This window comes from Diospyros lotus, chromosome 4 (assembly GCF_014633365.1).
Source record: "Diospyros lotus cultivar Yz01 chromosome 4, ASM1463336v1, whole genome shotgun sequence".
NCBI classification, from domain to species: Eukaryota; Viridiplantae; Streptophyta; class Magnoliopsida; order Ericales; family Ebenaceae; genus Diospyros; species Diospyros lotus.
Window position 1 is genome coordinate 10,029,863 of NC_068341.1, and position 24,848 is coordinate 10,054,710.

The 24,848-nt window shown below is 34.9% G+C and overlaps 2 protein-coding genes across 2 annotated transcripts; both read left to right on the forward strand.

The window, feature by feature from the left end:
* Positions 1-323: 323 nt before the first annotated feature.
* Positions 324-1,082, forward strand: LOC127800242 (protein RADIALIS-like 4). Its single transcript, XM_052334750.1, has one exon. The coding sequence runs from the start codon at positions 502-504 to the stop codon at positions 742-744; it is 243 nt and encodes an 80-aa protein (XP_052190710.1). The 5' UTR covers positions 324-501; the 3' UTR covers positions 745-1,082.
* Positions 1,083-13,467: 12,385 nt separating this feature from the next.
* Positions 13,468-14,923, forward strand: LOC127799659 (bidirectional sugar transporter NEC1-like). Its single transcript, XM_052333880.1, has 6 exons — positions 13,468-13,516; positions 13,638-13,674; positions 13,799-14,009; positions 14,127-14,288; positions 14,517-14,636; positions 14,765-14,923. The coding sequence occupies exons 1-6, from the start codon at positions 13,468-13,470 to the stop codon at positions 14,921-14,923; spliced, it is 738 nt and encodes a 245-aa protein (XP_052189840.1).
* The last annotated feature ends 9,925 nt before the right edge of the window (positions 14,924-24,848 follow it).

The window sequence follows — 24,848 nt, forward strand, 5'->3', positions numbered from 1 at the left end:
TATTTTATAGGGGTAGAAATTCATTTTGTTGGCGCATCTATCTCACTGAGTACGCCTGGAATTGGGGGATCTAATCCCCCACTACCAGGGCCTATTCTCTAGGAAATCCACTTGCTGATGATATTATAAAATGACAAAAGAGAGGGAGACATTTCAAGAATTGGTAAAGAGCTTGCCCTAAGGACGCTCCACTGATTCTCTTCCAACCTCCTAGCCTCCTTTTTATACCTCCTGTAAAGATGAATATAATATATATTGGCCAACTTGCTCCTCCCACCACCTTGCCTTTATAAGCAGCTGCCATGGCAATATCCACCCCATACCATCCCCTTGACTCCAGTCTTCTCCCTTGACTGAGGCAGCTCTCTGCTGCTTTCTAGGTTTTGCTGACTGTTTCACTCTTTTTCACTTCAATTCCAAACTGCATGGCCAGTTGATCTTCTTCCCACACTCAAAACTCATCTTGACTACCACTACCTACATTTTCACCCACTAATAGAAATGGCATCAAGTTCTGTCACTTCTTGGACACGGAGGGAGAACAAGCAATTTGAAGAGGCTCTAGCCTTCTTCGACAAGGACACCCCAGATCGCTGGCAAAACATAGCCAGGGCTGTGGGTGGGAAGACGGTGGAGGAAGTGAAGCGCCATTATGAGATCCTTGTGAAGGACATCATACAAATTGAATCTGACAAAATACCTTTGCCCAATTACAGGTCTACAGGGAGAAGTGGTAGAAGATAATTGATGGTAACCTTCTCTCTGGCTACTACAATTATAGTGTCCGTGCATTGAAGCTCTCGTAGATTCTTGTTTGATATTTCATCATATGGCTCTAGTAACTAACTTCTTTTGTAAATGGGAGTCTTCCTTGTATTGAGCTAGGATGTTTTGCCACAATATTCAACCATCTACCATACTAAGAAATTTATGCATACCTTCAGTTCAGTTGAGTACTATCCCTGGCCCATTGGCTACTTGAGCCAATAACTAGAAGTCCACCAGGTTGAGTGTCTACCAGATACAGTGATACATGTAAATTAAATTTGGAAAAATATGATGTTTATCAGAAAGAAAAAAATACTAGAAACAGCACTAAACGACCAGTCAAGAATTTCAGAACATTGTGAATGAGATATAATAGAATATCATTCCAAAGACTCATTAGAAACCATAAATTGTTTAAAAGAAACTTCCCCCTTTCTACGTCTAGAATTGAAAATTATTTTCAAGTTTTTTTTAGGTAACTTTGTGATATCCAGTGGTAATTAAACCTACGTACCAGGTACTGAAACCCCTCCAAAAGTGAGAAAAAACTATGGTTAAGTGCAGTGATAATTTATAAAAATCTATCACGCCTACTCAACATCCCAAATGAAAACCACATGAAATCTAATCCTGCTTGTTTTAGATCACATGCACATGGTCCTATCTTTAATGCTCCGACCACCTCATTGCATATAAATTTAATAAATTAGATGGTGATTCTTGTCTTGATAAGGATCACATATTGAGGCGTCATATTTTTTTATTGAATGTCCACATTCCTCTGTAACCCCTCATTTCCCCAGCTTGTGCTCACAACAATACTTCTTGGAACTAGATAAATGTTTAGCAGCATTTATATGGGAAAATAAAAAGGGAGGAGGAGGAGGAGGAGGAAGAATAAGAAGCCCTTTGTACCGCGAAGATCTAGGTGTGAATCAAAAAGGCAATCGCCACATTCTCCTTAGCCTTGTATGTATGAAAACAAAGTCAAATGTTGCACTGCTTGCTGTAACTTATCTGGAAGAGAAGCTGGAAGTTCGATTCCTTCAACTTACGCAATTTAAAATATTTGTCCGCTCCCTAAGTCTAGTGTTGGTATGTGCATGGTTAACATAAAGTGGAGAGCAAGTTATAGTTGTGATTAAGTGGATCCGAGAATTGGTGTAAAATATAATTAAGGTTCCTTGTAATAAACTGCCCCAAATTATAAAAATAACATCATAATTTGTTTATATATGCATCAATGTTTTAAACAACTAATGCTTCTTTTATCCTTCCTATGTCTTATTTTCTATCTGACAGGATTCCAAAGAATCTAAAGTTCCATTGAAGTTGCAGTAAGATGTATCATGGGCAAATTTTATAATGAGAGAAGATGCATATCAATAAATAAAATGCATTTCTTTGAAGCTGGTATTGTGTTCACTTTTTCTTTTATTTTTCCAGTGTTTGTTGAATCAGAGTAATGAATGTAACAGAGAGGAAGCAGTTAACCTGCGTAACAATTTATATCTTCCAGTCCTGCTCCTACTGTAATGAGTTCTCTAATCTAAATATGTAACATATTTTGAGCTTTTTTCCCATCAGGTTGTGGTTGTCAATTTTGTTTGTTGATTTAGACAGTTGAACAATCAAATCGAGTAAAAGCAGAAAAGATGAAGAATTGGTACCTTCTTCTGTTTCAGAAAGGAAGGCATAAGCTTAATTTTCCCTTTAGGCCTTTACATGTGGGACCAAAGCATAATAATGAACAATCTACAAGTCTGCCCACTAATGAGCCTCAATTCAAACACACGGGCAATTCAGCCTACAAAAGACCGCATGAATCAGAAAGGAAATGCGATTATAAAACAATAGATAACAAAAAGAGCATATATTACAGAAATCAAACACGTCAGTCCAGCTTGAACACACCTGATCCTATCATTCTAAATCCGGGATGCACTGGCAGTGGAAAAGCAAAGGTCACGTTGCAAGGCATTTATAGGATGCGGAAAAGCAGTGTAAGGAGAAAGAAATCGCAATAACATTCATGTGAGCACATGAGGCAAAAAAACAGATTGAACAAGTGTGCCAACTCCAGATCTGGAAGAACAAATCCCTTCATCTAAAGAGAACGAAACACTTCGCATCTAATGGATGTACTAAAGCTGATCCGAATCCAGAAAAAGAAAACGAAAAAAGCCTGCCTACTGGAACCGAAAGTATAGCGGAAATAGGAATGAATAGCTATCCTGCTTCAACCATAAAAGAAGACAAATCCTTCCCCGCAAGGAGATTCGAACACTCCGGTCTAGTGATTACAGGAAAACTTTAATTCAGTCCAGATATATAAACTGTCTGCTAATTTGAATAAAATTATCACAAAAATAAAACTAAGATTTAGCTAAACGAAGAGTGATAAGGATGCTTTAATTACCGATGATCGTCGGAGGCTCCTCGGGAATTTCGGTAAGGAATTTGATGACGATGATCGATAGAATAATTCAAAGAAAGATAGAAAGAGCGCAGGAGCACTAGCAGTAGCAACAACAACAACAACTACAGAGAGAACACGTAGTCGTGTACAATTTACAGGCCCTTTGAATCGGGGGAAGGATTTGATTTCATACCGGAAATTGGCGGGAAAATTTTAGGTCGGTCATTTTCTTTTCAATTTGACAGGCACAATGTATTCGTATTATTTCGTTCAAAAGTATAACTAAAGTATAACTCGTCAAAAATAATAAATAACAAAAGAACCAAATCCAGCAGCATGTTACAAATAATTTGCAAATATTAAAATTCGAACTTAAAGTTCTAAAGATTCTTAGGAGCTTGTTTGGCTATGCATATTTTTAAAGAAAGCTTTTTAAGGGCTTGTACTCAAAAGCTCTGTAAATCTTTTTAAGCTGTAATGCTTTTAAATTGATAAAAATATTTGAATAAAATGTGTTTTATACTATTAGATATATTTTTATATGTTTATTAAATAAAATTTATAAGTTATCAAAAATTATAAGATAATTAAAAATGACCTATCACGTATTTTAACAAATAAATTTATTTCAAAAAGAAAAAAGAAAAACAAATGTGGCAAATCCCTTGGCGACCATGTATTCCAAAATGGCCAGAACCTTTCCTCTTGTTACATCTTATGAACAAAAATGCCAAACCGCTATGATATTTGATTATGTAACGTAAAACCAAATCGATTGTTTTACCAATCTCAACACCATGATAGATATTTTACGTTAATATCAATTGTTCGCTAGATATTCTTACGCAATCCCAAAGATCAACTGTAATTTTGGACAAATGATCCGACAGCGTTTAATTTATTTCATCGCTTCAAATCAATAATTCATCAAAATTATCATTGTCGTATTGTTTTTGAAATAATTATCTTATATAAATTTGATAAAATGATTTTTCTTTTTTCTATAAAAAAGGTGAATGATACATAATATAGACAAGACTTAATATATACGGTGTATCTTCAATAATTAAAAAATATTGAGTTTGGTCTTTAATGTACAAAATATTCAAATTCGATTTCTTAACTATTAAAAATTGTTGCTTTAAGCCTTTTCTGTAACTGAAAGTAAACGAAACCGTTATCTATGCCACATCAGCGAGACACGTCAGATTAGAATTAATACATAAATATGATAATAGATATCTCAACAATTAACAAATTTGACATTTAGTCCTTATATGAAAAAAAAAATGAATTTACTAATAAAAATCTAAATTTTATAAAAATATCTAAAAATATTTTTTTAAAATCTAAATTTCATAAAAAAAGGACTTAAAAATATTTTTAACAATCTTAAATTTCATAAAAGGACCTAAAAATTTCATAGAAAATATCTAAAAACATTCAAAAAAAAAAAGACCACATTTAATAAAAAGACCCAACGGAAAGTTTGGAAACTGTGATAACTAGAATTCAAATGAAAAACAACAAAAACTTTATTAAATTTATAAATTTTGTTCACAAACAGTCAAATGAGATCTTAAATAAAAAGTGAAAAAATAAACCCATCAAATTTTTGAATATTTATAGGTATTTTTTTATGAAATTTAGGTAATTTTTATTATTTTTAGATCCTTTTTAAATATTGTTTGGTCTTGTTAATGGAATTTTTATGTATTTCTTAAGAAGTTTGGGTCTTTTCTTATCAAATTTAGTCCTTTTTTTTTATATCAGACCAAATGTTAAATTGTTGAGAAATTAAATGTCAAATTTTTTAATTATTGAGAGATCAAATATCATATTTATATATTAAGTCTAATCTAATTTATCTCGCCAGCGTGGTGTTTACTCCAAAAATGAGTGTGTTTATGCACGGGATAACGTTATGTCATGTTAAATACTTAAAATAATTATTTTTAATAGTTAAGATATCGAATTTTAATATTTTGTACATCAAGAACTAAACGTTATATTTTTAATTATTGAGTGAACTTGAATATATTTAAGATATTTGGATAATGTATTGAACCAATGTTTTAAACATATAAATTACATAAGAAAATACCATACAAGCAATTGCCTTATCCTTTTTTTAGATAAAAACTTAAAAAAGTGATAAGTCATATATTAAGAAATTCTCGTTTTCAATTGAGATGAGACTCAACTTGTAACACCCGAGAATAATTCTGAGGATAAAAAAATGATATTTGATAAAGGGTATAATTAGAATTTTGGGAAAAATAAGACTATAGGGCACACTAACACAGCTTTGGATGACGGAATTAATCAGAGGGAGTACCTCGGACCCTAGATAGCCAAGGAAAATGGTATAGTATCGATGAGTAATTAAAATTATGATTTTTAGTGATAAAAGAAATGAGATCGGGAACAGTTTTCGGTACAGCAAAAATACAGCTGCCCAATAGGTCGTATTACCGAATTGCTGTAAACAACGTCCAAAAAGTCAACGGAGAGTGTCAAGGACTAGTATTCGATGTATAGAACAACCCTTAAGTGGTTTCAGGTTGAATCGAGTGGATTTAAGGTCAAATAAATCAATCGGGCCTAAGTGTAATTTTCTAAAAATGCCCGAGGAATGTCAAAACGGTAAATTTTCAAAAATTTTAAGGGAGAAATGAGAAGTTCTAATCTTGAGGGTCTTAGTGAGAGTATTAGAAAAGTCAGGGGCTTGAGGTTAAGGGCCAAAATGCAAAAGAGAAATTTCAAAGGGCCAAAGTGCAATTTTTAGAAAATTGTACAAGCATGGCCGATTTGGCCATAGATTTGGCTGGAAAATCCGGCCATTTGGCAGCCTAGGATCGATTGGGGAGTGGCCTAGGGTGGCCTAGGAGGCGTGAGGAAGAAGCTTTGGCCGAAAATCGGCCACGTGGGGTCGGATTTGGGCTATAAATAGTCAAGGGTTTCGGCCGAATTTGAAGCACCAAATCGCTCAAGTTTAAGAGCGAATCGAGGGAAGCCAATAAGGGGCTTTTGATCCTTGAGGCGAGAGGAGCGTTTCTGGAAATTTTGGTGAGGTTTCGAGGTGTTTTGAGGGTATTTCGAAGGTGGCCGGAAATGGCTAGGCGGACCGCCTACCGTCGCCTGTAACCGGCCATTTGGAGGGCTTTCCGGTGGCCTTTCAGCCTAAAACCGGTGGGGATAGGATCGACTTCTCAAGGGCTTCCGGAGGGTACCGGTTTCGAGGTGATCGGAGCAACCGCTGGCGGCCGGCTCAAGGTAGAAGACGGTGGCGCGTGACTGCCACGCGCCAGCCCAAACCAGTCAGCCACGCGCTCGCGCGTGAGACCTCAGGTAATTTTGAATTTTTTTTATTTTAAGAAAAAAAATAAATTATGAATTATGGTGGAAGAAAATTTAGAAAAATGTTGGAGAAAATGGTCATTTTGTAATTTTCAAAGTAAATAAGGCTTATGAAAAATAGGAAGAGGTATTGGAAAATCCTTAGAAAATTTTGGGAGTTAGGAATTATTTATTTATGAATTGTTATGAAGAGAAATCGAGAAAAAATCTTGAGTAGGTATTTATTAGAATTTTTGAGGAGAAATATAAAGAAAATAGGAAGAAATTATGAAAAAATTGAAAAAATAGATATTGATATGATTTTGAATAAACGTGGTGACTAGGGTATCGTTGAAGCTTGAGGTTGAAGTATAAAAGCGTCAAGCACGAGAATCAAGGTCAGGCACGCAAATCGAGGCGACTCGCACTCTTCAAGAAAGTTGAGTTATAAAGTGAGTGTTCGTCCCCAACTTTGTTTTGACTTATGAGTGGTTCTACCCGAAAGGACCTTGAGTGACATGTGAATGGTTTACTGTGAATGCTCATCCCTATGGCTTGGTGTATTATGGTTGTCCAAACAGTTATTTACACATGCATTGAATTTCGTATGGTAAATTGCATACATTGAGATGTTGATTTTATGCATGTTATGATTTTTCGGCATTGGCTTGTTTTGTGTCGTCCATGTGGGACGTAGGTTGGTAACTTGTGACATAGCCCAGAGTGACAGCACTCGGGATGCGTACCTAGGATTAATGCTAAGTGACCCACTTGGAATGGGGCTAAGACGGACTTCACCCTACGGGACCCAAGTGGCGGGGCTGAGAGTGGACACCACCCTGGTTGTTGGCTCAAGTGGCGGGGCTGCGAGTGGACACCACCCCAGGATCCTTTGAACAATAGCATTAATGCCGAGGTGACGCCGATTCCGAGGATAGTGCTAATGTGACACTCTTGGGGCTAGGGTTGCGTTGGGTTTTGGAATGCTTTTGAGTTGGAACGTAAAGCCTAACAATGACAATGGGGTGATTCCGGGCAAGGTTGTTAAAATCGGGATTTTAAGTGGGATCGAAAAAGTGTCCATAAAATCGAATCGTAAAATCGTAAGATTTTAGAGATAATTAAAAATACCCTTCAATTTTTGTAAATATATGTTTATAATAACATAATTTTGTAGAAAATGAATTAATATCTTTTAATAACCTGATTATTCCTTATTATAGTTCAAAAAATGATACTTCCAAAATATAGCTCAAAAACTAACGGTTGGTATAGGCAATTTAGAGGCAAAATATAGGTAATTTAGAAGTAAAATATAGCTTAAAATTCTTTAGAGGATTCTTTCAACGTCTTCCATTAAATTTATATTGCATTTTTTTCTTGATTTAACATTGATTAAATCAAGTAAAATCCCGATTTGGGGTTTGGTGGTCCATTAATTAATTACTTGTTTGTCTTGATTTACTTATGCAATCAATGTTAAATCAAGTAAAAATTATAATTTAAATCAAGTAAATTGGAACTTATGCAATTAATGTTAGATGTTATGTGACATTGGAACTTATGCAATCAATGTTAAATCAAGTTCCAATTTAGAGGCAAAATATAAAAATTTATTGCATAAGTTCCAATGTCAGATGCTATGTGACATTGAGACGTTGGAAGCATCCTCTAAATTGCAACTTAAATCAATGAAAGTCTTTGAATCGTAAAATCGTTTAGGGATATCTGAAGCGTAAAATCGTAAAATCGTATATGTAAAATCGAGATTTTATAGGATTTTATCTCAAATTGGATTTTACATGGGATTTGAATCGATTAGGGGTCTTCGAATCGTAAAATCATAAAATCGTACGCATAGAATCGGGATTTTAACAACAATGTTCCCGGGTTCATATGTCGAGGTTGTCCCTCTTAAGTAGGATTGTTTTGCCAATGGGCCGAAGTGGTCGTGTCGTCTTTAGAGAGATTGCATTTTCCTCGGTTAGGGTTAAGTGCTATGTGAGATTCTCTTAGGCTGGTGCATGACGGGATTTATCGATTTTGTATATGATTTTCCATACCTGCATGAAAACATTTTTGAACTCTCACTTAGATGATTCAGCATCTAATTTGGACTATATCCCTGGAATATTCAAACGTTCCAGGTGAATGCAGTGGCGCCAACGGAAAGAATGTCATCGAGATGTAGCTGCTATGTTTAGTTTTCGTAGGTTTTGTCTATGATTACGATGTACAGAGGTTATGTAAATATTTGATATTTTCATGTGAAACATCGATTTGGTTATTGTAAAGGAATTGTCGGTTATATATCATTGATGTTTTGATCTTGCTTCCACTGATGTGATTGTTAATACCTGTCTTAGTTTATTTATTATTAAATTTTGATATGCTAAGAAGGTACGATCAGGATTGACGGGAAGCGATTATGATGAAGGTATATGTATCGAGAGACTTATGTTGTGTGTTTGATGTTGAAAAAAAAATATATATATTCCTAAAATCTCGAGGTAATGCACGTTGTGGGAAAATGGGGCGTTACACAACTCATGTGTCTATTATGAGATTAGACTCGTTAGTTTTTAGTTATTAATAAAATTTGGAAGATACTATATTATTAAGTTTTGATGATAATATTTAAAGTTCTTTACACTTAAACCTAATTAATAAGGATAAATAATCACATGAATAATTAAGAAAACTCAAAACATGTTTTCACTGACATGGTGCAACGGTAAAGCACAAAAAAGATAATCTGAGGATTGAATACTTATGGTGTCTTGGAAGACATAATTATTGCTGGAATGCAGCATTAACTGAAAAGTAACAGTAAGGCCGAAAGACAAGTCATCTAAGTGGAGGTAGGGTTATAATATGCCTATCGCCCATTCGGGAGTCCCATCTGCATGACTTAAATGTGAGGTCTACAGGAAGAGTAGTCATTTCATGAAAATTCACTTTGAGTGTATATAAGTTATGATCATATCCGCATTTACCCAAAAAGAAAACTAGAGGGGAATGTCACTTTTCTTATGATTAGTTGGGTAAATCTCAAACACTTGGGTCATAAAAAAAAAAAAAAACTCAAAACACGATATCACGCCCTCACTAAACACAATTACCCATCCCTAAACAATCACACTATCGAGAGACTAGCCATACCTTTTTTAAGATAAGATAAGCGAGACTCGGCATACTAGATAAAGGCATTAATCTATCTCCAATGGGGTTCTTCCTATTTCACTTCTTATTATATTATAAACAATTTATTCTCAATTTTAATTTTGTATCGAAAATTGTGTGTGCTCCAACTATACTTCCTATCATCTTCTCTATCTCACTCCATGTTTTATTTATTTATTAATAAACTTCAATTCTATTTATTTTACCTTACTTATAATTTTCACTATTATAAAAATTTATTATTTATTTTATCATTTAATAATAAATATGACAATATTATATTTTTATAATATTTAATATATTTTTAAATAAATTTACTAATATTTTTTAAATACAATTATTTAACAAAATTGTTTAAAATATTTTCACAATTCAAAATATTATGAAAATGGGTCTTGTTCAATATTATAAAAATTTATTATTTATTCAAATTGTTTGAAATATTCTAGTTATCATTAAGCAAATTTATGTAATATTGTTCATTATCCCCTTCTATAACAAACAAAAGGTAATTGATCAACCTGCGTCAAAAATCACAAAAAAAAAAAACTATAGAGAAATTGAATAATCTAATTAAATACACAATAAATAATCTAATTAAATAACTTTGATACCTATTTTTAGGATCAGGTTCAAAACATTACATAATTTAGAAAAAATATGCTACAAATTTTATATGATTTGGATCTTTAGTGAGATAATTCACTAATGTATAATTTTGTATAAAAAACTATAAATATATTTAACACAATTATCTCTAATTTAGATAAGTGGTCATATTTTGTTTAGAAATTCATTTAATCTAAACATGAGATTATCTTTGAAAACTTAATATACAAAATAATCAAATGCATAATGTAAATAATAAAATATACAAATCAATAATTAAATATACAAAATAATTAGATACACACATATACAAAATCAATAATCAAATACTAAAATAAATACAAAATATATAAAAATCAAAAAACCGAAAAAGATGTCGCTGAAGACGCCAAAGGAAGAAGAAGTTGTTGCTACTGCTGCTACTACTCATCATTGTTGTTGTCTCTGTCACCGCTGCTGCTCGTTGCCGCCGTTTTAGATTTGGGGTCCGTAACAAGAAGCTGTGCATCTACAACCCTGGTTCTTCTTCATCTGTCTTCTTTCTTGCTCTGGCTTTGCGTTGCTGGTTGTTGGGGGATAGAGGGAAAGAGATGGCGAGAAGGGCTAAGTCGCCAACACTGCGAGCCTTTTGAACCTCATCAAATTTTTGGTGAGTGAAAATAAGTGTAGGGAGCACCGTTGGAGCTGATTTCTCCAACTCGACTTGCTTATAAATTAGCTTGGCGAGGAGAAAAGGCTACCATTGGAGATCTTCAACCCACCTTCCTATCTCACTTACTATTATATTATAAATAATTCGTTTTTTATTTTTAGCCTGTCTCAAAAATTATGCGTGCTCCAATTCATACTCATTCTACTCTTTATTTCACTCTCTATTTTATTTATTTATTAATAAACTTCAATTTTATTAACTTTACTTTTTATAATTTTCACTACTACTATTTTAAATACACAAATAAATAATCAAATACATACATACACAAAATGAATAATCAAATACACACAAAAATCAGATACACATATACATAATCAATAATCAAATACAGGTATATATAAAATTAATAATCATATATACAAATCAATAACCAAATACAAAAAACATCAATAAATTAATTCAAAAATAAATACAAAATATATATTAAATCACAAACCAGGTTGATTTTGCACAAGAAAAAGACGTCGTCACCGTCGCTACTGGAGGTGTTCGTTGTTATTGTCGTCGTCGTCGCAACTATTGGATCTGGTGTTTGCAAGTTATCTATGCGCCTGCAACACTCATTTTTCTTCGCCACTGTTGTTGCTGCTGTTTGTTGTTGGCCGTCTTCTCTCAAATCTAAATTTGTGGTTGTTGGTTGTTATGATAAGACGTATATGAAGTAATTTCTCGCCCCATAATTATAACGAATAATTTAAAGCTTAACAATTTTTTTATGAGAGACAAGACAGATAGAAAGTATCATTAAGAGTTGGCTCTTTAAATTTTAGTTTGACGGATAATTTCTACTAAAGATGACCTTGGAAGGCTCTGTTCATCATGTGATTAGGGCACGTTTTGAAATGTTACATCCCACATTAGGCAAGCAGGTTGGAAATAGATCGAGATCTTGTAGTGTCGTACAAAAATGGCAATAAAACACAGCAGAAACATCAATCAATCAGCCTTTCAGTTGACAAGAAATCTGCCTGCCCAAAGCTTCCAAAACCTCGTACCAATTGAGTCTCAATGGGTTCCATCGTACGATTTGACTCTTTATTGCCAAACCGGAGCCCACTATCTGATGCATCGAAATTGTTCATAATTTCAGGGGTGTTATGGCCACTCGACTTTGTCTTCTCGCTTTCGTTACATGAATGGCTATGGGTTGTGAGAGGGATTTGATTGGGAATTTATGGGGGCTGGATTGATTTAAATAAATATTAAATATTAAATATTAAAATTTGTTAGGAGTATTAAAAATTTACTAAAGTCTAATAGACTAACCCCCAAACTTTTTCCGCTGTGAGATGTATTAGCATAATTGCCCTTCTCTGTAGTTTGAACAAAAAATATACTACCGCAATAACAATTTATTATTAAACAATAATTAATTTACTAATATATTTTTCTTTTTTCCCTTTACAGACTAGAAAAACTCTCCTGAGTGAGGGGTCATAAATGTGTTTAAACCTCATTATATAATTAAAACTAAATGCGCACATCTATTTTGATACTGAGTTAAGGGTAACATTTAAATTTGATACCTTTTTTAGCCTAATACAATTATTAATCAAAGTTAAACTAGTGGTAAACTAATTTTCAGGGCACAAGTCAAGTGGTGTTTTAACTTACGATAAATTGAGATTCGCACTATTAAGTCGTGGGTTCGATTTTTTATCTTGCACAATGAGACAAAATTTTCAAATACTTTATCTATCAAAATTGAGGACACAAGCGACGTAAAACTACGCAAAGACGATAATCTCAATAAGTGGTAGATTGGTGATTTATTTAGTTGCACAATATTTTTAGAAAATATACCGTTATCTTTTATTTCCTTCAAGGCGAGTGAGATTTTCATAAACAATAAAAAAAAAAATTCATTTTTGGCAATTGTATATATTACAAATTTAAAAACACGATAAAAGAATGTTATTTATTTCTTTGATAAATAATAAAATTAAAGCAAGACCCAGCAGCTACAAGACACTAGAAATATCTAAACTCCGTTAAAATCCGACGTCAGTTGTTGATAATGGTTTCAGCAATTATATTTGTTTGGATGCATGGCCAGCCAAAAACGCAGGGCCGGGGGGGTTATTTGGAAGGGGGAGGTGACAAGAGAGGTGGGCATCGATATCTCGGCAGGCGAGAGCGAGCTCCGAATTGCCTAATTAATTTCTATCTATCTCACACACGCGTGATGACCAAACTTAATTACGGAACCTGAGAACCAGATTAACCAACTCTTCGTCCTTGCCAGAACTACCAAATATCCATCCATAAAAATCCTGAAAAGAGAAGAGATATATCAGCAGCTGGCATTCACTTCGCTCGCTGCATGTATATATAGCAGCAGGCCGCTGTGGAGGCTTCACAGCTGCAGTGGAGTTTAATCCTAATTTACCCAGATCGAACACAGCGAAGAGCTTCGCATTCGCATAACAGCAGAATGGCACTCTTGACCGTCCATCAATTGGCTTTCATTTCCGGCCTCTTAGGTGCATGCATAATTGTTTTCACTACTTTCAACCAAATGGCATATTTAAATACACACACACACACACACACACACATATATATATCTCCAATCTTCTCTTTAATGGTTTCTTGCTTCCGTAGGTAACGTTGTGTCCTTCCTGGTGTTCTTGGCCCCCGTGTAAGCTCTCCTGAATTATATATTCTACTTCAATGCACGTTCGATTAATATTATTATAATTAATTACAAACATAGACATTAATTTTAGATGATGATGATGATTATTTGGTGTTTGCTGATACAGGCCTACATTTTATAAAATCTACAAGAAAAAAACATCAGAAGGGTACCAGTCAATACCCTATTCGGTGGCACTCTTCAGTGCAGTGTTGCTCTTGTACTACGCCATCGTCAAGACCAATGCATTTTTTATCGTTAGCATCAACGGCATCGGAACCGTCATAGAGACAATCTACCTTGTAATCTACTTCGTATACGCACCCAAGAAGGAGAAGGTATATATAAAATGACAGAAATTAAGACTAAAATTTACAATTAATTTTACGTAATAATCATGATGATGATGAAGACTGAAGAATGTATTAATTACTGTTTTTGGTGAATGGTGGTAGCTTTTCACGATGAGGTTGGTTCTGCTGTTTAACGTGGGGTGCATGAGCTTCGTGGTGCTATTCACTTTGCTATTCGTTAAGGGCCCAAACAAAGTTACCGTGGTGGGATCGATTTGTGCCGCTGTCAACCTTGCTGTTTTTGCTTCCCCTCTTTGCGTCATGGTACGTAATTCTTCACCAAAGATCGATGATATTTACATTTTATAAAAGCTAAGTTACCCATTTACGATTCCGAATATATATGGGTAATAATGACACGGTGTTGCTTAATTTATAAGTTGAAAATGATTTTTTTTTTCTTTAAAAGGAGAAATAAATATATGTGGAATTATGGAATCAAATTAATTACGTGTACAGCTCATCTAAATGTAGTAACTGCTGTGTATGCAGGGGCAAGTGATAAGAACCAAGAGCGTAGAGTTCCTGCCGGTCACTCTTTCATTTTTCCTCACGCTCTGCGCCACATCCTGGTTCTTCTACGGCTTCTTCGTCAAAGATTTCTACATCGCTGTAAGTGATCAATCAATCCCAACGTTAATTGTCTCTTCGGTTTCTTCTTCTCTTTCTTGTCTACCGCCCATCCGCCATATATATATATATATGTTGATGATGTGATCGATTGAGTTAATTACCTGCAGATTCCGAACGTGGTGGGTTTCCTGCTTGGGATCGCACAAATCATACTGTACTTCATCTACAAGGACGCGAAGAAGGACAAGAAGATCGCCGGGGAGAAGGCCATGCATGCTGCGACTGATCAGAAGCGAGGAGAGGTGGAGATGGAACCCATTGTTTGAGACAGATGAATTTATATATCAAAATCCAGCGAGTTGTTGAGCAAATTTGAAGATCAGCAGCAGCTTAAGAAAACATTTTTAGTTTTTGGACTTGTCGTTTAACCCTGCTTTACTTTTGTTGGGAATTTGGGATTCAGATCCTTCTCCTCTGCCAGTAATTCTTTTTTAATTACACTTTTAGTTCTTGTTTAATTAAGAATAATGATATAGGGCAAATTGGGAAATTAATTTCCATGGGTCTGCGTATCAATGTATTTTTATTTATAGGCTTCAATACAACGTCTTTGCCATAATGTCTCTTGCAAAAGAGTGTTGAGATATCTCTAGTTAGTTTGAATTCAAATGCTATTTCTACATTGGAGTTAATCCGTTTAATTTTATTTTATTATATATTATAAATTTATAAATATTGTGGTTAATTATATTTAAAGTTTTATTTTTTTTAATATTAGGTCTCTAGAATCCACTTTAATTTGTATGTACTATTTCTCGTTTATTATTACAAATATTATTAATTATTGACATATATATTATTGTTTTAAAAAATTAAATTGACCGAATAAAATGAATTGAAATGCCTCCTATGACTAAATAGGATGGACCAAATTAGATGTTTAGATGATGCCTACTAAAAATTGGTACATTATGCAAAATAAATATAAAAAGATTCAATATTTTTTCCTTCTTAATGAAATATTCTTAGGTCGCCCCATGCTATTTTCTGATTATTTCATACAATTGCCGGAGCTCTCTCATCCTTCGAGGATCATCAATTTGCTTAGAATAGAGCAAAACCTTAATTGGAGATTTTCTCCAATTGTTACCAGATCATGTTAAAGTGACATCTACGCCATTTTGTAATTTTCACTTATTTTAATTTGGTTGTCACGTAATTTTTTAAAAAGCCACATCATATGTCTTTCTTAGCAAAAAAAAAAAGAAAAAGAGAAAATAACGATTATAGATGGTGGTATACAATTGAAGGTAAGGTAAAAGTTGGATGTTTTAATTATAAAAATTAAAAGTTGGGAATAAAATTGAAAACCAGTTGAAAGTTGGGATTGTTTTGGCAATTTAACATAATTTAATAATTTAATTTTCTTTATTATTTAATAATATAACTTAGTGTAAATTACATATAAGACGCCTAAAGTTTAAAAAAAAAAAAAACACAAACACTCCTAGCATTTGAGAAATAACAAACATCTCCCTCAAATCCCATGTAATATCATTTTCCCCTACCATAATTATATAGTTGTTAAATTTGATAAAATGACAAGATACTCTTCATTTTCTTGCTCATGTCTCGTCCTCATTTTCCCCTTCTACAAAACCTATTTTCGAAATTACGATAGCGGCACCAAATCTATCTATTTATTTCTCTTTATTTCTCACTAATCTTTGGAACTCCAACAAAATTCCAATCACTAGAACTTTCCAATGATCATAAAACTTGCACTAGTCGGAATTCCAATGACCAGAACTTTGATGATTGTTAAAGTTCCAATACTTGGAACCAAGTGATTCTAGGTTTCAATCTCTAAAACCCTAGAATCGCTAGTTTAGAGAGAGAGAGAAAGAGAGAGAGATAGTGTTTGTGTGTGAGACTTTTATCAAGATCATTGCCTACTTGTTGTGGCATAGGCTCTAAGGGAAAGTCTTTCCAAAGCAACCAATATATATGCTAGCAATCCTGAAAAAAAGTCGTATTTTAGAATAACCTTCTCAAGGTCGGAGCATATTCCCTTAAGAGATCATCATCCATCCATTATTCGTCTGCGACCAACTTCTCGGACTTGTATATCATTGTTTCCCTTAGTCGAACTATGCTCATGGGAGGAACCTAAGGAGACACATCCCCCCTTTACATTACTTTACATTGCTCCATGACAATATGACTTGCTTGTTCCATGCTTTTTTCCTTTTAGGGGACTTTCCCTACGGGGGATGGGGGATTCTCCAGAAGATCATTTCCAAGATTAACCTCAGGACAACACCAAGGAAAGAGGAGACGCATTGTTATTTCTCAAGAAAGAAAATTGACGCACCGTACCCTTGCACACACGTGTCACTGTCCCTTTGATGCCTATAAATAACCCTCCCAACTCTTTAGTTTCGGGACAAGACAAGACAAGACAGGAAGAGACAAACGATATAAGCCAAGACAAACACAAATATGCATAACTAAGCCAATTTGCTAGCAATAGTGAACGCTCCCCAATTCATTATACATCTTCTCGCACAACATTTTTACTATTGTTGTATCTTGCTCTTCATGAAGACCTTATATGACTTAAGCATCAGAGGGCTGCAGGAGAAATCCTTTCGTGTCTCTAATTATTTGTTGTCTTTTAGATTTACTTTTGAGGCAAAAGATCTCCCAACATACCATTACATTCATCATCTTTCTGGTTTCTCCACAACTTTCATAGCCTACGAATAAAGCTTTTTCCAAACCAGTGGACTGTCTTTACCCTAGATGACTTCCTCTCCCCCCCCCCCGATTTGGTAAACAAGGCAAGAAGGTAGATTGACGCTCCTTGTTCTTCTGACTGCTTGCTGAGTTTTTCTAAAACAAACAAATGTTAATTGTTATAATCTGATAACAACAATTTAACTTCATTTGTGGTAAATGTACAAAAATTCAAAGGAAAGGTTGTTTCAAAGCTCTTCATAAGCTTTCCTACCCTCTGTTAGATTTATGCAAGGAAGTCCCAACAACCAAACTAGTTTCTTCAAGAAAGCTCAGCCTTTGAAGGTCATTATCATGCAAGGTCTTCGAAGCCACTCCAAATGTGGGGCTACGGACTCAAGCCTCTCAGACTAGCACTCGGGAAGCAGAAGGCAACTATACATACTCTTTGTGAAAGATTCCCTAGCTTTCAAATAAAGATGATGCCTCACAGCTCCTCCCAGACAATCCACTCCTATTGTTTCAACATCCAATAAGTGGACTACTAGAAGATGTATCATGGAATATCAGGAGCTCCCAAAGTTAAAGACAAAGCTCGAAGGTGGCCTTATAGTCCTCAATGATGTTTCTGACTTGCGACAAGCCCATTTTCCCATGGTTATCCTTTCCCATCACAAAGGCATTTACCCATATTTATCGAGCTCTACATTCTACACACATCTCCTCTCTTGACTACCCTTGCAAACTACATGCAGAAGGAGAGAGACGATGGTGATCAAGAAGGCTAACAAGACCCTCTCGACACTCAGATTGCCAGGGAGGGGGTTACCTATTCCAAGCCAGCTCGTGAAAGCTTTTTCTTTTCCCTAGACTGTGGTCTCCCATAGTTATTTCTTCTTCATATCCTTGGTTGCGATGGAGATAGTAGGGAAGCATCTTGCAAGTCTCTACACCTCCCATGGAGGAAAGATATGTACCACGATAGAGATCCATCCAACATTCAATCAACCTTATCCAACTAGTAAAGGAAAAGCATAAATCACCTTATAGATGTAGCTCCATGAGTGAGCACCTCTCTCCAGATATCCAAGTGGCCTACTCTTAGTTGTCACTATTGAAAGAAGACAGATGCACCTAAAAAAATGTTTTCTTTCCCTTGTATAGCTTATGTAATTGTAGACTAAGTAGCAAACAAACAATTATGGAAATAAATGAGGGAACGTTCAAAAAGTACCTTTGAAAGTATCCCTCACAACACTTAGGGTGTCCACATGTAATTGTTTCTATAGGCATCAACCTCCTGAAGCAACCCCAGGCACGTAGCATATATAATTATCATTTCCTAGATGTAAGACTTCAAGGGATAGACCATTTCCCCGAGACAAATAGTAATTATCCTCCTAGGTGTAGCCATCTCCCAGCACCAGCATCAACTATTGATAACCATCAGAAAGGAAATTGCCAACAAGATTCCGAAGTCACAATTCTCCTAACATGGACAAGTTGTCTGCATAAAGGCATCCATTTTCGTCTAAGGCCATTGCCCAAATGCTCATGGGCACAATTATCCTTCAGTCTCAATCGTGGATGTAGGTCACATTGAACCGTGTTATAATGAAAAACATCAGCATATTGCCAAGAAACATCTTCAAGAGGGATTGTTTCCCCTTGGCGAACACATTTTTTTTTCATGGAGATATTGCCCTGTACTACCCCCTAGGCCAAGTCATTGTGCCAATGCATGGTTATTCCTTTAGCAAAACATCTTAGGATTTCCAATTGTAGATGTAGGCGTAGAGTTGAATTGCCTAAACAAAATCTCCAACCACAAATGTAGGTCACACCAAATCACATTAACAAAAGGCACCTACGCAATGCCCTAGGGCTCTAAACTATCAACGCTTTTGCTGCCAATACTTTTCTTAGCATTCCAACATCTTAACTACAAAAGCTCCCTTTTTAAGGCTAGCACGATTAACTACATTCGTCACCACCATGGCCTAAACACCTTGTAGAGCTCAAGTAATCATGTCAAGAAAAAGTTCCCAAAAAATAATAAGCCTTAAAATTAAAGGGCGCAAAGCTTTTACCTTAATCAATAGGTGTTCGGCTTGATCCATGTCCTCAAGAGCCTACTTGAAAATTTTTGCTTCATCCTAGGGCAGAATGGTTGACTAGATCAACCTTTCTCTAACCCCTGGGTTAGTTGCCGAGTCTATATCTAGTATCTTAGGGTTAGCGTGAAAATTCTTGATGTGAAGGTGGTGACCGTCAGATAGAGTCATTTCCCCCCTACACAGAAGGTAACCCTGGCAAGATTGGAAGTAGGTGAGGATCTTCTAACCCCAATATTTTCCTCTCGTTGCATTCCAATTGGTGATCGAGGAGGACATTTCACAGCTTGAATTGTTAATGCTTGTCCGAGGTTTTGGCATCAAGTTACACCAACGCTTTGGCTATATCTGTCTTTAGTTGCTTTACGAAGGCTGCAATGCCCTATGAAGGCTCCCCCTAGTAGATTGCAAGCCTCTTCCAATGGTTGCGAAGGCACCCATAAAGGGATTAAAACACTTCAAAAAAAAAATAATTTTAGAAACAAATTTTAGAGAAAGAATTTTTTTCGTTTAATAAAGACAAATTTATAGACGGATTTGAAAAAAAGAGACAGATTTAGAGACAAAAATTAAGCTTGGGTTCTTTTTACTTTTCAATTTTGAGTTTTGAATTCATTTTCAGTTTTTTGTTTTGATAGTCTGTTTTTAGAAAATTAAAAATGCATTCTCTTTGTCATTTTGAAAAACTATTTCTCAAAACAGAAAATTAGAAAAACGTGTTCTCTTTAAAATTTTGAAAATAATTTTTAATGATATTTTATTCAATAAATTTGATTATTCAGTAAATTAAAAATATTTAATGTTAATATATTATTAAAAAAATATGCATTTTAAAGTTAATGAATTTTGTAATATTTTTTTCCATTACAATAATAAAATATGAATAAATAAATAAATAAATGTGTTTTGAGTATAGAGTTTGTTTTGAATGAAAACACTTAAAATAACTTTTGGTTATTTTGAGTTTTCTTTACAATTTTTTTTTTGTTTTTAAAAATGCATTTTCATTATTTTAAAAAATTAAAAATGAGTTGAAAATAACAAAGAGAACGTAGTCTAACCGTCTCCGCTTTAGAGACGGAATCAAAGACGGATTTTTTTCGTCTCTGGTTTTTCATCACTGTATGTTTTTCCCTAGCCAGAGACAAAATTTCGTCTCTGCCCTCAGCTTAAAGATGGAATTAATTCCATCTCTATTTGTACAAAATTAAAAGACGTGAAATCAAAATAATCAAAAGTGAAAGCATGCGCGCAATAATAAAGTAGTTGATATTTTAGAATATAAATAATTCATATTTTAGAATATAAAATAATTGGTATTTATATTTTAGAATTTGTTAATATTTATATTTTAGTATATGTGGAAGCATTCGAGTTCAGAGACGGAAAAATTTTCGTCTCTTAACTCTATATTAAGGGTTTTTTTATTTTATAATAAAATAATTAAAAATTTTCACATATGATAATTTGAGTGGTTGTTGGTAAGACCAAGAGTCAGATAGAAAGTTGAAATTTTATTATAGAGAGTAGAAAAGAATAGTTTAAATATAATTTGGGGCGAATAAGAAATTGATTGGGTTCATAGCCCTGTGGCTAAGCGAGCTATGTTAGGGTCTTCAGTCACATTAGGTTCTGGGTTCGAGTCGCAAAGAAAGCACCATTTTTCAGAAAAAATAGGAAGCCTTGTGCGCTTGTGCACGGGCGTGAGCCTCACACCGTGTTGCATGTGGGCTTTGTGGTTGGGCAATGCGAGCGCTTGTTCCATACTCGCCTTAGCCATTGGGCACCAGACACCCTCTATTGATATTGTTACACCTGTTATTAGCAATGGAAATTAATAGCAACAGATGATAAATTTTTTGGTGCGAAAAGTTATTTTTTTCTATAATGAAGCTAATTGGTGTGAAGAACTAGTTTCCTAGCCTGCTTTCTTCCTCTGTCTTTGTAAAAAGTTCTCGAAACCTTCATTATCAACAACTTTTTGTTCACTACTTGTGTTCTCGGGCAGTGAGATCACGTATTTCTACGATTTGCATATTTGATACTCACTTCAGTCGATTCATCTTCCCCAAAATTATGACCATTAGTTGCCTGGAAGCAAAAAATAACTCTTCCTAGAAGAGTTACGTTGGATTACTACTTCGAGAAAAAGTTCAAATCTTTTTCAAGAAACAAGGTTTTTCAAGACAAGTTTAGTGCACTCGTGCAGAATCTCTATCAGAGTGGAGAAACGACTCTTCTGGGAAGAGTTGCGCTGGATGACTATTGATTTAGGGAAAAGTCCAAGTCTTTTTCAGAAAGTAAGGTTCTTCGAGAAAATTTTAGCGCGCAAAATCTCTATCAAAGCGAAAAAACAACTATTCTAGGAAGAGTTGTGCTAGATGACTATTGCTTTGGGGAAAAGTCCAAGCCTTTTTCAAGAAGCAAGGTTCTTTAGGAAGAGTTCAACGTGCAGAATCTTTGTCAAAGTAGAGGAATAATGGGGACCTTCAAGGACCACTGACTACTTATAGACCCTCGCATCTGGTAGCTGAATTGACATGTTATCATTGCATGTGCGCCCTTTTCGGTTATTTTTTTTCGTTTTTCAAAAAGGTCTTTATGTTCCCTTTCCCTAAATAACTGTCTTGCATTCCCTTAAATCAATAAAGCCCTTATCCTTTTTCCTCTTGGACTAGGCATGCACCTAGAGTGAATCTTGGCTCATTTGGAATGACTCATTTGTCCTATTTACTCATCCTTTCAACTTTCAATCAAAGCAAAGAATGAAGAACCATTGTTATGGCATGGCCTCTAAGGAAGAGTCTTCTTGAAGCAACCAATATACTAGCAATCCTAGAAGAAGCCACCCTTTTAGAGAACCTTCTCAAGGCTGGAACATATCCCCTTTGAGAGATCATCATCCATCCATTATTCGTCTAGGATCAACTTCCCAAACCTACATATCATAGTTTCCCCTAATCGAGCTATGTTCTCGGGAGGAACCCAAGGAAGCACGTCCTCTTGTTGCACTACCCTTGCATTGCTCCGCGACAATGCAGTTCGCCTTTTCCAAGCCCCTTTCCTTCAGGAGGACCTTCCTTACCCGGGGGGAGAGGAAGGAAGGATTTCTCCTGAATGCCCTTTTTGAGCTTAACCCCGGGACAACACTGTAGACGAGGGAGACATACCACTCTTTTTTGGGAAAGAGCACCACACCCTTGCATGTGCATGTCATGTGTCCTTGTCTCTTTAATGTCTATAAATAGCCCATAACTCTTCAATTTTAGGGATAAGACAAAAAAAAACAAGTAAAATAAGTCAAGACAAACACAAATATACGCAACTAAGCCAATATCGCTAGCAATAGCATATGCTTCCTCCATTCATTATACATCTTCCCACAAGATATCTTTACTACTACTGCATCTTGCATTTCATGAAAACCTCATCTAACTTAAGTATAGGAGGGTCTGCATGAGAGAAATCCCCACGTGCCTTTGACTGCTTTGTGTCCTGCAAATTTGCTCCTGAGACAAAAGATCTCCCAACACACCACTACATTCCTCACCCTTTTGGTTCCTCTACAACTCTCTCAACTAGCAAATTAAGCCCTTTCTAGACTAGTGAACCATCTCTTCCTTGGACAACTTCTTTTCTCTCTGAATCTTGAGAACAAGGTGGGAAAGCTGAGGGACATTCCTTATTCCTTCAACTGCTTGTTGAGTTTTCCTAAAATAAACAAATGTTAATTATTATAATCCAGCAACACCACCACCTTTATCATTGCTATCATCATCATTCTCAACACCCTTTATCTGTTTTTTCCTTCCTTTTTTTTTTTTTTTTTTTGTTGCTTTGCCATGAGCCACTTTGTTTTTGGCTAGCCATAGTCGTTTGCCATTAATGTTGCTATGAGCCACTGTGGAACTCTATTTTCCTTATTTTAGGCTTTCCAAAGCTAGCAACCTCTATCAGCATACAACCGCCACCAACTATTTCCTTTTCCCTCAAATTTGGGTCCTCAACCACTCATCAACTTCTTGATCCAACCCTTTCGTCAATTTTTCTTCTTTGCAAATGGCAATTGAATGTTGTCATTGCTATCTTGTTGCTCTATTGACAATCATTACGCCCACTGTCGCAGTACCCCTTGGAGTTCCTATTTGTTGTCCTATTTTTGTTTCTCTTTGCCCCATTAGCGATGTCTCTCACTTTTGACCTCCTTGATTTCTTTCATTTTTAGCCCATTTTATACCACATTTGATTGATTTCAACCCTATTGTTGTTTGTCATCTAAAAATAGAGGGAGGAAGAATAGAGAGGAAAGTTATAAACAGATAGATAAGAGCACGGAGAAAAGGAGAAACAAGAGAAATATATCCAGGGTAAAATAGTTTTCTTACTTATTTTTTTAATAATAAAGGAGTATTTGTATTTCTTTTCTTTGTCATTACTTGCAATTTACCATGTAAATTATATAACAAACTTTTTCTCTATAATTTTCTCTTTCATTGAGCAAGAGATTGAGTACTTAATTTCTTTTTAGAAGATAAAATATTTATAGCATCACTTCATTGAGCATGGTTAGAAAAAAAAAAAAGAAGAAAAACTTCATTGGGCATTTGGGCGTAAAATAACGGCCAGGATTCGTCTCCAAAGTTCTAATTTTGGATTATTTTTTAATTAACAGAGTACTCCTCAATCAATGTCTTCGTGTATTAAGAAAATAATCTATTTTCGTCCCCCCCAAAATTTCACATAATAATAGTCTATGCACAAATAATTGCACAAGGATATTATTTAGAAGGACACCACAAATGGCTGTCGAGTGTACATTTTACTAAAATTTTTGCATGAAGAACAAAGTGACATCATGTTTATATTTTATAATAAACATGTTTTCTAATAGATTTTTTTCTTTAGAAAATATTATTTTATCAAAATATAAAATAGTCGAAAGTGCTAAAATAATAAAATTACCCTCGAAAAATATTTTTGCTTCTCTTCTATAATCGTCTCCTCTCACACCCTTCCCATGATCGCCTTGTCCTCTTTGCTTCTTGTCAAGTGTCGCTACATCGTCTCACAACCTTCTTACGATCGCTTAAGTCGACTCATGATAAAGCCCAATGACTTTATTCGAGATGACTACATTAGGCTTCATCTGGGATGGACTTCATCCCAAATGAAGCTCGATTGGGCCTCATTTGAGGAAGTTTGATGCTATATTACACGAAAACGCCTCATAGAAACTGTTTTCTCATTTTAGAAATATTTTCAAAATATTTTTTATTCTCGTTTCGAATCTTATTTATATATATATTTTTAAAAAAATACCTATTTTTATGTTTCCGTGCAACATCGGTTCGACTAGTCATGCTGTACTTCATCCACCATGAGGATGCGATCTCCACGT